Source organism: Nothobranchius furzeri, chromosome 13, assembly GCF_043380555.1.
Source record: "Nothobranchius furzeri strain GRZ-AD chromosome 13, NfurGRZ-RIMD1, whole genome shotgun sequence".
Classification (NCBI taxonomy): domain Eukaryota; kingdom Metazoa; phylum Chordata; class Actinopteri; order Cyprinodontiformes; family Nothobranchiidae; genus Nothobranchius; species Nothobranchius furzeri.
The window spans coordinates 16692220-16707489 of record NC_091753.1 but is presented as its reverse complement, the minus strand read 5'-3'; the positions used below and the strand labels follow the sequence as shown (position 1 = coordinate 16707489).

Below are 15270 nucleotides of genomic sequence, written 5' to 3'. Positions count from 1 at the left end.
CAGCCGAGGTGGATGCAGGTTATGTCGTCCTGTAGGTACGTGGTCAGGGAGGAGCCCCAATCCGTCGTTTCAGTTCCACTTCTAGTACCCCCTCAAATGCTGCTGTCTCAGTTGTTCCATCAGGTGCTGAGAGGTGGCCCAAGTGCAGGGCCATGACTGCAACCACCAACATCAACAATGTGGTGAACCCAGCAAGCTTGAAGCAGATCTTTATCTTATCTTGATCTTATCTTCACCGGGTTTGAGAGGCGGCACTCTAGTGGTGGTCCACCCCTTTGTAGTCGGACTTCATTGCCGCGCTGGAGCGGTTAGTTGTCGTTGATGAGCTTGCAGTGGGATAGATGAATCCAAGATGGCCTCTCAGCAATCTTCACAGCAGCGGGGGTAATGAGGAGTAGTTCGAATGGACCTCTTGCTGCCCCATCTGTTTCGCTTCAGCACCTTCATCAGAACCCAATTTCCTGGTTTCACGACCTGGGGGCGACAAAGCAAAAGAAAATTTCTGGGAGATCATTGTTGATTTTGAACTGTTTTCAGCAAAAATCCTTATCATCCAATATCTATAGTAATTCCATCCAGGCAGTATAATAATGTGAGGAAATTGTTATCAGCCTCTCCTCCTCTTGAGGCAACTCAGGGCTCACCAGAAACAAAACATAACCAAAAGGGTCCGATACTGGCAAGCATAGTTTCAAGTGTACAAACTCAGTTTTTAATGTAAAGCATTTACTTTATACTTTCATTCAGCAGCTATTTCTCAAAACCTTTCTGATTTCTGCTTCAGCCTCTTTGCTGATAGAATATTGTCTTACTTGAGACCAAGGTCTGTTATAATATGTACGTTTTTCTGATACGACCTTGCTGTTTAACCCAGACACAGAGGAACGTGAAATTCAGTGCCAAAGCATTTAAAAGTTCCCAAGCTGGGAATACATAAAGAATTAAACCAATTTAAACTTTTTAAATGTAAATTCCCTACAGCAGCTTTAAACTGCTGTCTCATTTAATTTTACTTCCAGACTGTTTCTCCCCATGTTCTGATCATAAAGCCTGCTAATTGGAGATCTGAAAAAGTTCCTACATTTGACAGATGCCAGGAGATTCAGATAACGACAACCGATATTTTAGTGTTCAAAATGCAGTTTTGAATCCAACAGGTACTGCACACCAGATTATATTCACCCGGGTGCAACTGTCATCCGCTGAACTCCCTTGTCTTGGTTTTAAGCATCAGAAACAAAGACAAAAAAAATAATAATTGAAAATAAACAACAAAATAAGGAGATAAAATGCAATTTGACAATAGTCATAGTCAAATAATGTCATCGTTTTGTTGGTCTGGAATTATTGTTAAATCACACAGTCAATTTCCCAGCCCAGGGGTTGCAACTAAAAACCTACATGCTTAGCTATTATTTGGGCTCCCTTTCTACTACCAAGTGCTGATAGACAGTTAATGTCTCAAATTGAGGGGTTCCACTAAAACCCTTTCCCTTTCAGCCACTAAAAGTGACACAGTTTATAGTTCAAATAATTTTAATCACCAGATACCATAAATGAAATATTTGGGTCATGTCTAACCTTTTGATGCACGAATTATGAAATCTTCAACCATGATTTCTTAACAATTATTCTCATTCATCTTTGGGTGTGAATGAAACAAATTTCAACAAATATTGTTTGTAACCTTTAATAAGTTGCAAATAATTTAATACATGTTCACCTCAGTGGACTGCGTGCATTCTGAACATGCAATATGTTGACTGGACTTACTGAAGTCCGCACAGAGGGTCTCAATGCAATAAAACACTCAACAGCTGTGCTTAATAGCAAAAACAAATAAGTAAATCACAATTTTGAGAAACTGTCCACTGTAGTGACCATTTTGCAACAAGGAGTTAACTTTTATCATTATGCTCTAGTTAAGTAGCCTCAGGCCTCAACTGACCTTGGTGGCTCAACAGAGCACAGCTGCGGCTGTTTTGATTTTTTTTTAGGCAGGCCTTGCCTCCTCTCTGTTTCACATTTTCAATCCTTTTCCTCTCCACCGCTCTGTGCTTTCTCGTAAACATAATTTGCATTTATGACACGTCAGCGGTTATCAAAATCACGTTTTCCACCAACACTCTGATAATTTCAGACCAGTTCCACGTTTCCTGCATTGACATTTCCATCAGTGTACAATATCAACTCAAAAGGTATTTTGTGAGTTCTTTTTTCCCCCATATAGATACCACACCATCTCTTCTTCGGCATGAGGTCAGATTCAGGCTTACGAATCTGCCCTCCAACTGTGTATCTAACACTTATCAGCCAACCAGTTTAAAAATCTGACCACCAACTTGAAACGTGTGCAAATGATTTGCCATATCCTTCTTTCTGCACGAATAAACAAGTCCAGACACTATCTCATCCATTCGAACAACACTTAAAGCAGACAATATCTAACCCCTCCTTTCCACTGGAGCCGTGACGGAGCCGTCAGCAGCACGTTACTGCAGCAGCACGTCATAGCTGCTGATAGGAACCGCTGTGGTCAACAGAACCTTTTCCACAGGAGCCGTCAGCAGCGCGAGTCGGACGTGTCTCAGGAGCAGCATGTCGTGGCCCTTACGCGCCGGTTCTATTTTCTACGCACTACGCCTCTGAAACGGGTCAAGTTTGACATTTTTGGGGAAGGAAAGACAGGAAATCAGACGCGGAAAGGGAGCGAAGCTTCCCGAGATTTTCAGAATAAAGAAACGTACTGCCTTCCGGTTGTTTTACTTAAAAAAAAATAAGGTTATCACCTAGCTAGCGGTCTCCTTTGTTTAAAAGGACAGAACATAAAACACAAACCTTTTGGAGCCATGTTGTAGTTTTCACCTGCTTGTTGTTGTGTTTACTGATGAAGTCACACGTGATTTTGCTAATGTCACGTGACATCGTGCTCTGTCAGTGACAGCTGCTCCCCTGCTGCTTCACGTCTCATGGGAAGGGCCAAGCAGCAGCACACGCGAGCAAGACGTGCTGCTGCAGTAACTTGCTGCTGACGGCTCCGGTGAAGAGGAGGGGTGAGACAACAAACAACAACACAGATAACTATAGAGTTGCGTTTCTATTCAAGGCAAAAACGTTCAAAAACCCAATTTAACCTCTTAGTTACCACACCGGTCCATTCATTTAACGTTCATTTCACGTTTATAACTTCATCACACCAGGGTTGCATTTATATTTTGGCAAAAACGCCCACAAAAACCAAGTCAATAGAGCATTTCCGGAATCTGTTTATCTTTCTCTCTGACCATACCAGAACAGCATATTTTCCGGCTAAAACGCCCCAAAACCAATTTAACGCCTGGTCACCTAGGATTTTCTCTCTGTACCACAAGACAAAGCGACAAAAAACAACTTGTCTCACCAAATCTCTCCACTCAGGGCTTGAGTTCGTGGATCCGCATTCCTCCTAATGACGTCAAGACTCACGACCCCCCAGCAAACTCAGTGCTGGAGGAGATTAGGTTGTCGACAGTCCTCCGGCATCTGTTCTTGGCGCTGCAAGGTGATGGGACCCCGGCTTTCGAAGGACCAAATAATGTCATGGATTGCTACTAACTGTATGAACAGTCATCCAAATGCACGGCTATTTTACAAAACAGCAATGGGATATGCAGTGCAAATTGGTAAAAATCTTAGCTCCTACACCCCTAAAAATGGACTTCTTTGCATGCACCTGGATCGAAAAGCAATCTAGGAGGAGGCCTGAGTAGACATCAGAATTGCTGGCAGTCTTGGAGAGCCTTTTGGAGACTCATACCATGACATTCTCACCATTACAGCTGTCAGTCATTGAGGCAGTCTGCCATACACTGATCAAGCAAATACATAATTTTTCTAAATAAAGGACCAAACTACCACTTTGACTCAACGAACAGCCCAAGTCTAAAGAGTAGGGCTGCAACAAACGATTATTTGGATAATCGATTAATCGGATGGGGTCTCGACACGATTAATCGATTAATCGGATTACATGGGGAAATTTTTAAAAACTGCTAGGGAAACGTTATTTCTCTCCTTCCTTCACTTTATTTAACACAACATTATTAGAAAACAGTTCAATAGCAGAAAAACAACATGCCATCACCTAAATTGTCTTATAAGGTGTATAGACAGAGACCCTAAGCTACATCTATCTGTGACCTAAAATGCTTGGTCCAAGTTAAACAGCTTAAGGGCAATTCTCATCTGTTTTGTTTGATCTCATCTGTTGACATTTATTTTAAATGTAATTAAACATAGGCTGCGAATTAATCAAAATTGATCACTATTTCCAAAAATGACTGAAAAAATACCAAATAAAACAAAAGTAAATGAATGCCATCCTCCTTGCGATGATGCCCTGGGCAACTGCCATAAAGTCACATCAAGAAATGCTGCTGATCATTCCAATGATCCCAAATAGACTCACATTAGGCCACATGAAAGCAACTGAACCCAAAAATATATTAACCAGTGTATAACTGCACTCTCACACAACACGCCTGCAGCAACAGTTAGGACTCCTCCCTCCCTTTTAAAAGTGTTTTTGCTTCCGAGGACATTGTGGTTGTAAAACCACATGCTAGTGGTCTGGCCCCGGTGTGATCAACCAGTTTCTGCGGGAATGTGACGGCGGAACCAGGGCCAGATTAACACTTTGTTGTACCCTGGGCAACAATATTCAAGGGCTCCATCATCACGACCCAAGGATCACCATAATGTGGTCACATACAGAATATTTTACTGTAATATGCAGTAAATATACTCAATACTTGAATGCCTGACAACACGTAACCCGCCCAGAGTAACCTTTGACCCACCTCGTGTGGACTGACCAATGAGGAGAGGGTCTTAACTTGAGGCCCTCTCTTCATTGGTCAGTCTGCATGAGACTGACTCTCAACTGACGTTCAGTCGTAGGCAGCGAAGCGTCTCTCTGCAGCGCAAAAGCCCGGGTGGACAGTTTGTTTAATGTAGGGTGACCATATTTCCATTTCCAAACAAGAGGACAGGGGATCTGTGCCTATGACGTCACACTATGGCAACGCCACACAAACCATGTTGGGACCCATTTTTTGTAAGAACTAAATTAATATCAGATTCTGCCAATTAAAGGGCTCTAAAACAATTCATATGTAAATATTTTGCATATTTAATGCAAAATCTAATTTTTCTGCTTTAGTGCTGCAACAAGGTTTTATTAATAATAAATTATTATACCTTTTGTTTTACTACAGCATCGGTAAGCTTCCTGTGCACGATTATTAAGGATGCTTGTTTCAGCTGTGAGATTAGACGATAGGGTCAATGAAAAAATAAGTTGTCACACACTCCATGGAAACTTTCAGAGAATCCACAAATAGTGGCTTTCAAATGGTTTTGTTACTTTTAGCAGGTTTAGAAAAGCAGCAGATGAGACAGCATGTCTGATAATTTAGTTTTTCATCTGATAATATTAGAACATGTCAGTAATGTCTGAGGGGCTTTTATAAACACTGTATAACTAACACTACTGGAGAGGGCATGAATTACACAGAGGCTTCTGGGCAGCCCAGTTATTGGGGGGGGGGGGGGGGGGGGGGCATTTTGCCTTGGCCCCCAACATGTCTTGAAACGGCCCTGGGTGTGTGACTGAGTTTTGAAGGTGATCTGAATTGTATCAGATGTATAAATATGACATGTGTATAACTTATTGTTTTTTACTGGTAAAAACGTGTAGTGGAGGTAAATCTACCTACATTTGACTTTTCAACACTTTGTTTTGTTTTCTTGTTTTTATTTAACTATTTTCCTGTCCTGTCTGTCTCTCATCTTCCTGCATCTCCTCTTAATTCTCCAGAAAATCTGTTGCCTGGATTCTTACCTTTTCACCTCATCGGTTACTTTTGAGCAGATCAAAGGGATCTCCTGACCGAAAAGCTCAGAGCGCGTTTTCGATGCTGCGTGAGGTGACATCACCACAGCACAGGTGATGAGCTCCGCAGTAGCGAGCTTCAGGCACAAATAAGACAGAAAATAGAGAACATGTGCGGACATGAACGATCGTGTGCAAACTATAGTTTTTTGGTTGCGCCACTTTGAGAATGTGCGCTGGAAGCAGCTGCCTGGATCGTTGCGCAACAATGCGGAACCGGTTCGCAGCAGCGCAAGTCTGCCGGCTCTCCCTCACGCTGATCTGCAGCTCTCCCTCGCGCTGATCTGCCGGCTCTCCCTCGCGCTGATCTGCGGTTCTCCCTCGCGCTGATCTGCGGTTCTCCCTCGCGCTGATCTGCCGGCTCTCCCTCGCGCTGATCTGCGGTTCTCCCTCGCGCTGATCTGCTGGCTCTCCCTCGCGCTGATCTGCGGCTCTCCCTCACGCTGATCTGCGGCTCTCCCTCGCGCTGATCTGCCGGCTCTCCCTCACGCTGATCTGCGGTTCTCCCTCGCGCTGATCTGCCGGCTCTCCCTCGCGCTGATCTGCGGTTCTCCCTCACGCTGATCTGCGGTTCTCCCTCGCGCTGATCTGCCGGCTCTCCCTCACGCTGATCTGCGGTTCTCCCTTGCGCTGATCTGCGGCTCTCCCTCGCGCTGATCTGCCGGCTCTCCCTCGCGCTGATCTGACTTGCTCTGGTCTGCGCGCAACGGCGGGCGGGAAGGGGGGGCGCTTTTGGAAGAGTTGTGCGACACAACGAATCGATGACGCAATTCGTTGCCAACGCTTTTAGTAATCGATTTTCATCGAATTTATCGATTCGTTGTTGCAGCCCTACTAAAGAGTAAGGTTGATGCCAAAGTGCTGCTATCTTTGATTATGAAACTGTAAACTAAAAATAGTGAAGGTTCTCAGTCATTCAAGTCATGATAATCCAAAAGGGTTTGAATTAGGGATGAGCCGGATACTCGTCTGAAACGAGTATCCGGTACGGATAAAGCATTTTTGACGAGTACGAGCATGAAACGAGTAAAACTCGTAAATATCTGTAATCGTGCTGAAGGAAAATCCTCATTGGGTAACTGACTGTCTTCACGCTCTGTGATTGGCCAGTCAAATAGAGCGCCCACCCCTCCCTACACACAAAACTCTCTAGCCGGCTGGGAGCGCAGTCCGTCCGGCTCATCCACGCACACACACAGACAGTAACGGATCTCGCTGTGATTGCTTCACTGTTGCTCTCGTTTCTTCAGTTTTCCTTAGGTTTTCTTCAGCTCGCCTCTTTTTCGGTTGAATATTTAAAGTTACTTTTTTCGTAACTGACATGGTGCATTTGACAAGACAGAGCTGACGTGCTGCATCAAGTCACTACGTCCGCTCCGGTCGGTTTTTTTTATTTTTTTTACTCCCTCTCTCTCCCTCTCACCCTCTCTTTCTCTCTCAGACACACACACCACAATCCACTTTGTTTTGTTTAACTTTGTGTGGGAAAATGCCAAGAACGTTAAGAAAAAAATCAGTTTAATCAAATTAAAAAGAAAAAAAATACATAAAGTTGTGTCTGGTTCTAGCATTTCATATTTTCTAGTTCCTACTGCATGAGTTCAGCTGTATTAATCCATGCACTTAAATATTAATGTTCTGATTTTATTGAAAAACTTGTTCTGTATGAGTTTCTTTACTATTGTGATCAAAATATTTAATCTCAATTCTGAGGTTGCTCTGTAAATAGTTTTCAAATAAACAATACACATATCAACTTCTGATCAATCCATATCAATTTCAGACTTAAAATAATATATTGATGTAAACCACACCCACTTCCGATTAAATCACGCCCACTTCCGGGTTATGCCACGCCCATTCCAAGTACAGATACAGATAAAGATAGTGGTGTACTCGCTCATCCCTAGTATGAATGAAGGCATCTGGACTTCTTTAGTTTCTCTTTTCATCCGAAGAACTTTGTTATTATGACTGGAATATGGGAGAGTCAAGCGTATAAACCAGTGGCGGCTGGCCAGTAGAGGGCGATAGGGCGCCGCCCTCCCAAATTTTTTGTGTTTTTAATTTTTATTTAAAAAAAATAAATAAATAAAATTAACAATAATCACATATTCTAAGTTAATTGTGTGTTTTGTAACAAAAATAAATCATATATATATATATATCTATATTGGTCTCTGCTGGTCTCTGCCGATCTCTGCCGGTCTCTGCCGAGCGGTGGAGGCTGTGTGCTGTTTTTCAATCGCCCAAACAGGACGAGACAGCTGTCCAATTGCTGACAAGAATATCAAAGGGTAGGAATGGGAATATATCCAATCAGCGTCGACGTTGTTTCAGAACGTTTCAGAAGCATGATGGGCGATGGAGCTACCGCCAAAGGTTTCGTTGGTGTTCGGTAGAACTTGGCAGAGTCGTTTTTGGTCGTGACGCAGATATAACATGGACGCCGCCAGTGACTACAACCAGCATGGATACCGGATCTCAGCAGCCACTGAATTCAGTTCGGTCTCTTCTCCAGTATCCGTTCGAGAGGAGAACTATGGTGGAAAAACTTAATGTCAAAGAGCTTGGACCAGATCAGACCGACGTAAAGATAAGCCAGCAGGAGAAGGAGAGAGGTAAACTGTACACACTAGGCTTCTCCCGAAATTGGTACACCAGGAAGGCTTGGCTAGCTGGATGCAATCACGCTAATGCGTTATTTTGCTTTCCGTGTTTGTTATTCAAAACGGCTGGGACAGATAAGGCATGGATGAGTCAGGAGTTACAGACATGAAACATTTTTCTGAGAAGGTGAAGAAACACGAGTCATCCCGGGCACACATGGACAACAACACGGTGAAGCTAGCCATGCTAGGCAGAGCTAACGTTGCCATGCAGGGAACAACAGCAGCTGGGTGCAGAGGTAAGCTGTACATTACATTTGTGTGAACAAGACAATCAGAATCAGAAATCCTTGGTTGTCCCACAAACCGGGACATTTGTTTAATAACATGTTTAATGTGCAATAACTGTAAAAACTAATTTCAACACACATACTTATTATACATATTTAATCACGTAAATGTGTGTATTTCATGTAAATTTGTACATACATCAATCTGATTCCATTTTACTTGTTACACTTCTGCTGCAGCAAACAAATTTCCCAGCTTTTGGGACAATTAAACATTTCTGATTCTCAATTAGATGTTTTTACCTCAAATGTAAAAACATCTGATTGAGAATCAGAAATGTTTTATTGTCCCAAAAACTGGGAAATATGACATTTGTAAGAGGATACTGATGACATTATTTCCTATGAAAGTGTTTTCTATGTACTTATCTGTTGTTTTTTATTTATCATATGACAGGTTTTTCACACCATCCTGAGCCATGCAAAAGAAGATTCTTGTCACCACACCCATGACCACAGCCGAATCAGAAAGGTGCTTTTCTACTTTAAAGAGGATTAAGACTTTCCTTGAGGAACACCATGACACAGGATGGGCTGAATGCTCTTGCCATGCTCTCCATGGAAAAAAAGCTTGTCACAAACATTCCTGACTTCAATAAAAAGCTAATCGAGAGCTTTACCACTCAGAAGGACAGAAGGGCAAAATTTCTGTACAAATGAGGTATCACACACACACAAATGCATCCACTTGATCTTTGTATAAAGTTGACCTTGGCACAACACTCCAGAAATATTTAACAGTGACAATTTCTGGCATTTTGTCTAAGTGGTGTTTACTACCATTACTGTAACAGTGACCTGCTCATAATTTTTCGTGTTCACTCAAATGTTGAAATTAAACAAAATGTTTTTGTTACTTCCCTCTTGCATTGCCTATTTACCATTTATGGTCATGTTATTTTATGTGCAATTTAATGCAGTATTTTTCAACCTTGGTCCGCAAGGCAGTTTGCCAATAGTCAGACACACCTGGATTAATCAGTTTGTCCAATGATGTAAGACAGGAAATAAAAGAGCTGTGCTTAATTCAGGAAATAGTGAAGTTGTGCACAAAGCTCAGAAAGCACAAGTTTGTTTAAAAATAAAAAATAGCACAGCCCCACCAAAAATATTTTTCACCAGCCGCCACCGGTATAAACTGTAGGTTTCTATATTTGCTTAACGAGCAGAAACTACCTATGAATACGCCTCCTCTCTGCCTCCTGAGGAGTCGTTATACTGTTCTTTGTTTCTTCTTGTCTATTTTTTGAGATTTTACAATATTTTTGCTCTTCCTTCTCTCTGTCATTATCTTCTCTCTCCCTTTCTGTCTTCTTTTTTTGACCAAACCCTCCATCTCTGACACTTGTTTTCCTGCTTCTCATTGCTGTCCTGTCCTCTCCTAACCCAGGTGCTGTCTCTAGGTGCAGATGTATTGCCAGAGTACAAGCTTCAAACTCCTCGCATCCACAAGTGGACGGTATTGCACTATAGCCCTTTTAAGGCTGTGTGGGACTGGCTCATTCTGCTACTGGTTATTTACACTGCCATCCTGACTCCTTACTCAGCTGCCTTCCTTCTCAATGACCAGGTGGGCTATAGCCTCATAGATAACCTGTCTCAAAGTGTCACTATAATCATCTAATGAATCCAAAATTGTATAGTACTATAAACTCTGTTTTGTTGTTAACTGCTTCAGATGGTCTTACTCCTTTTGTTTCACTCTGTAGTGAGCTTCAGAAATACTTCTATCACAAACTTGCTGATATTAGACTTAGCCTTCTTCCCCTGAAACACACCTGCCTCTTGGAATCACCAGCTCCTCCTGCTCTCTCTCTAATTTTGCTCCTGTTCATTTTCATGACCTTGAGAAACTGATTAGTTCCTTAAAACCTGCTGGATATCCTGTGGACTGTCTTCCACCAAAGCTTATGCGTGACCTTCCAGTTCTGGGTCCAGCCATTCTCAAGATTGTGAACGCCAGCCTCACTACTGAAGTATTTTCTATGACCTTCAAAGAAATAGTTGTACAGCCGATTTTGAAGAGGCCTGGCTTGGATTATTCGAACTACGACAACTTATGCCCAATTTCTAAAGTCCCATTTTTATTGAAGATTTTGGAGAAAATTGTTCACTCGTAAATCATAGCCCACATGGAGAATAATTTGCTGTTTGATGTGTTTCAATCAACTTTTAGACAGCCCCATAGCACAGAATCTACTCTTATTTTAGTGCTAAATGATATTTTGGTTGCGTCTGATTCAGGTTCTCATGTGCTGCTGCTGTTAGTGGATCTGTCTGCAGCTTTTGATACCACTGACCACCACATCCTGTTGGATTGCCTTGAAACTTGGGTTGGTCTTACAGGTACTATTCTGGACTGGTTTTGCTCTTACCTGGCAAACAGGTCTTTCTGCGTGCGGATTGGTGATTGTGCCTCACCCTCCCTCCCGTGTGATGCAAGGTTCGGTCTTGCGGCTCTTCCTATTTTCTATCTATCTACTCCATTTGGGAAAGATTTTTGAGAGGAATGATATCAGTTGGCGACCAATAGAAAAAACACAGACTCGCTACTGTTACAATGTCTCTCAGAGGTGAAGGGATGGTTAGCGGCCAACCCTTAGACTAAATGAGCTCAGGACTGACTCAATTATTTTTTAACCAAAAATTGTACCTCAGTTTATCTGCTGTCAATCGTCTAAACTTTGACCTCAAACAGTGTGTGACCAATCTGGGGGTGAAATTAGATAGTGGGTTCTCGATGGTCCCTCAAACAAATGTGATGGTAAAATCCAGTTTTTTTTCAACTGTGCCACCTAACTCACTTGAAGCCTATTTTTATTTAATTTTTTTAATATATTATTTATATATTTTCAGTTGCACAGCTAATATAAATGTCAACAGTGAAGATACAAATGAAGACATTTAAACTAAGAATGCGAGCTACAGATCTGTCCTGTCAGAACCAGATCAGTTCCTGCAGTGAACCCTACTCCCTGGTTTACTGACATAATTCACAGCCTGAAACGCCAATGCAGAAAGTTGAGCGCCTGTGGAAGAAAACCCATCTCCATGTCCATCTGCTGCATCTAAAGGATCTTCTGGCATCCTTTAACTCTGCAGTCAGAGACACGAGGGTTTCCCATTTCTCCAACCTGGTGTCCCAGAGCAAAGGGAACCCCAAGGTGCTGTTTAACACCATCAGCAGCATCGTCTCTCCTGCCTCTCCTACAGCCTCCATCCACTCTGTTACAGACTGTGAAAACTTTCTGTCTTTCTTTGTGGACAAAGTCAATAAGGTTAGATCTAGCATCTCTCCCTCAGCCTTATCGCTGCCTCTCCCATCTCCAACCAGGCCCATCATCCTAGATAGCTTTGCTCCAGTTTCTTTGCCTGAGTTAACCAAACTAGTTAACTGTATGAAGACCTCTGCATGCCCCCTCGACATCTTACCCTCATCAGCCCAGTGTGATCTCTATGATTAATGCTTCTCTGGTTTCTGGTCAGGTCCCTGCTTACTTTAAGAACGCTGTAATCCTGCTTCTTAAAAAACCGAGTCTTGACCCCTCTCTCCATAGCAGCTTCAGACCCATCTCTAAACTTCCGCTCATCTCCAAGATCTTGGAAAAGGTTGTGACGAAACAGCTCACAGCTGCTCTTGATGAACAAAATATCTATGATAGCTTCCAGTCAGGTTTTCGTAGAGCTCATTCTACTGAAACAGCTCTTCTTAGGGTCTCAAATGACCTTCTGACCCACAGTGATGCAGGGGACTGATCTGTTCTGGTCCTGCTGGACCTGACTGCAGCCTTTGACACTGTTGACCATCACCTGCTACTGGAGAGGCTGAGAGACTGGGTAGGCCTATCAAGATCTGCTCTGGAGTGGTTCTCCTCATATTTTTCTGAGCCAAGCCCCCACAATGCGGCTCAAAAATTGAGGCCAACCCGGAAGTACCAAAAATTGCAGTGCCACCCTCATCCGCTGGGGGTTGGTGTCAGAAGCGAGCAAATCCTCATTGACTCCCATGTTAAAAATACCAATTTCACAGCAGAAATAAACATGTTTACAGCCTGGTACCAAAACATGTTTTTGGTTTAAATGATCTAGTTTACACTCATGACAACTCTGAGGGGGGTGAATTTTTTTCTCACTCTTCTGTTTAAGTGAATTAAAAGCCTAAAATTCTGTATAATTAATGAGCATCAGACCCACGTGACCACAGAGCTAGCTTCGTGGAAAGGCCTCAGTAGAGCCTTGGTCTGGCTTGGAAACTGCTCCGGGATTTTGAGTCTCTGTGTTTGTGCGTTCTTTTTTGGATATTTTTTGTGCAATTGTTGGACAAAATGACTTGCTGTGGCATTAATTGCACTAACAGAGCGCCCAAGGAGTCTCCACTTCATTTTGTCAGTAAGTAAAATTATATTTAAGTATTTTAGGTCACTGCCAAGCTGAGCTTAGATTTTAACATGTGCTGTTTAACCATGAAATTTAAATGCAATAGGGTAAAACCCAGTGCATTTAACATAATGCTGCACTTCAGAAAATGGGTTGAAATATAACATGTTGGTGGAGCTGGGTTCCGACTATCGGCTTGTGGAGCTCTCGGGAGACCGATGTTTTCCACCCGGTTCTCCCCTCCCTGCAGCTCGGCGCATCTCTGTCTGATCGTGGCTTCTGTCTGCTGCGCGGGCTGCCGGCCGGCTTGTGGTTCTCCCCTCCCCGCAGCTCGGCGCATCTCTGTCTGATCGCGGCTTCTGTCTGCTGCGCGGGCTGCCGGCCGGCTTGTGGTTCTCCCCTCCCCGCAGCTCGGCGCATCTCTGTCTGATCACGGCTTCTGTCTGCTGCGCGGGCTGCCGGCCGGCTTGTGGTACTCCCCTCCCCGCAGCTCGGTGCATCTCTGTCTGATTGCGGCTTCTGTCTGCTGCACAGGCTGCCGGCTTTCAGCAGCTTTCGGGAGACCTCTGTGTTCCACCCGGTTTTACCCAGCGGTCAGTGTTGTGCACAGTTAACTCCTGTTGTAGCTAGGTTGCTACCTCCGTTAGCTTAGCTCCCACCTCTGCGTTAGCTTTGGGTTAGCTTCAGGTGAGCTTGTAGCTAGTTTGACCGGGTGTCGTCAGTTGATCCCAGCCTTACAGCCACACCCTCAGCTCCACCTCTCTTCCCTTTTGTGGAATTGTCTGGGCTTGACGGAACCTGTGACACAGTCAAAATGGCAGTGGTGGCCACCTCCCATTTAGCCTCAAAAACGTGTTATTGGAGCCTATGGAAATGAATTGTCCAGTATATATGTCGATGTTCTGAGCGCTCCTTTTCTGTGGCCGTCTCCAAGTTTAGGTCCTCCACCACCTCTCGTACCCATGGTGTCCCACAAGGTTCTGTGCTGGAGCCTCTGCTCTTCCTCCTCTATTTGCTTCCTCTTCAGCACATCCTGAGCTCCTTCAAAGGAATCTCCTACCATCTTTATGCAGATGACATCCAACTGTACATCTCCTTTAAGCCTCATGAAATGTCTAAGCTGCAGCTGTTCCACACCTGCTTAGACTCTATTAAAACCTGGATGGCTGGGAACTTTCTACAGCTGAATGAAGATAAGACTGAGATCCTCCTTTGTGCCCCAGACAAGCTGGTTCCCAAAGTCAGAGACTCTCTTCGTCAGCTTTCTTCTCACACCAAACCTTCTGTCAGCGGTGTGTCCGGCGTGGAGTCCGGTGAGACCATGGAGCAAGACTTCTGTACAGCTTCGAGGAGATTCTGGTCCACCATCCAGCACCTCAGGAGGGGAAAGCAGTGTGCTACCAACACTATTTATAGTTGGGACGGTGTGCTGCTGACCTCTACTCGGAACGTTGTGGATCAGTGGGCAGAATCATTCAAAGACCTCCTCAATCCCATCAACATATCTTCCAGTGATGAAGCAGAGTCAGGGGATTTTGAGTAGGGCTCTCAAATCTCTGGTGCTTAGGTCACTGATGTTGTGGGGCTGTGTTGGCAGATGCCGCTCTGAAATATTGTGTAGTGAATTGGGGGTTTAATTATGACCAATAAGATGTGATAATTCCATATAAATATTAAATATCATCCTGGTTGATCTTTGAATGTTTAACCAGAAGAATTTAGGATTATTTGCTTATTCAGGGACCATAAACACACTTTGTATTAATTCAGACAGAGTCAAGTATATAATTAAAAATAAACTTTATTTTCTAGACTAATTAAAACATGACAAGCTATGACTCCTCCCTGGTGAGGTTTTTCGGGCACGTCCAACCGGAAGGAGACCTAAAGGTAGACCCAGGACACGGTAGAGGGACTATGTCTCTCACTTGGCTAGGGAACGCCTTAGGATTCCCCCAGAGGAGCTGGCCCAAGTGGCTGGGTAGAGGGAAGTCTGAGCCTC

General features: G+C 43.6%; 1 protein-coding gene across 1 annotated transcript in view; it reads left to right on the top strand.

Moving 5' to 3' along the window:
• Positions 1–2254: 2254 nt before the first annotated feature.
• Positions 2255–15270, top strand: part of LOC107372631 (voltage-gated inwardly rectifying potassium channel KCNH2-like) — a 160113-nt gene continuing 147097 nt past the window's right edge. The window contains exons 1-4 of the mRNA XM_070543850.1: positions 2255–2259; positions 2939–2999; positions 3418–3541; positions 10277–10461. Of these exons, the coding sequence (XP_070399951.1) occupies positions 2255–2259; positions 2939–2999; positions 3418–3541; positions 10277–10461 (375 nt within the window). The remainder of the gene's footprint in view (positions 2260–2938; positions 3000–3417; positions 3542–10276; positions 10462–15270) is intronic.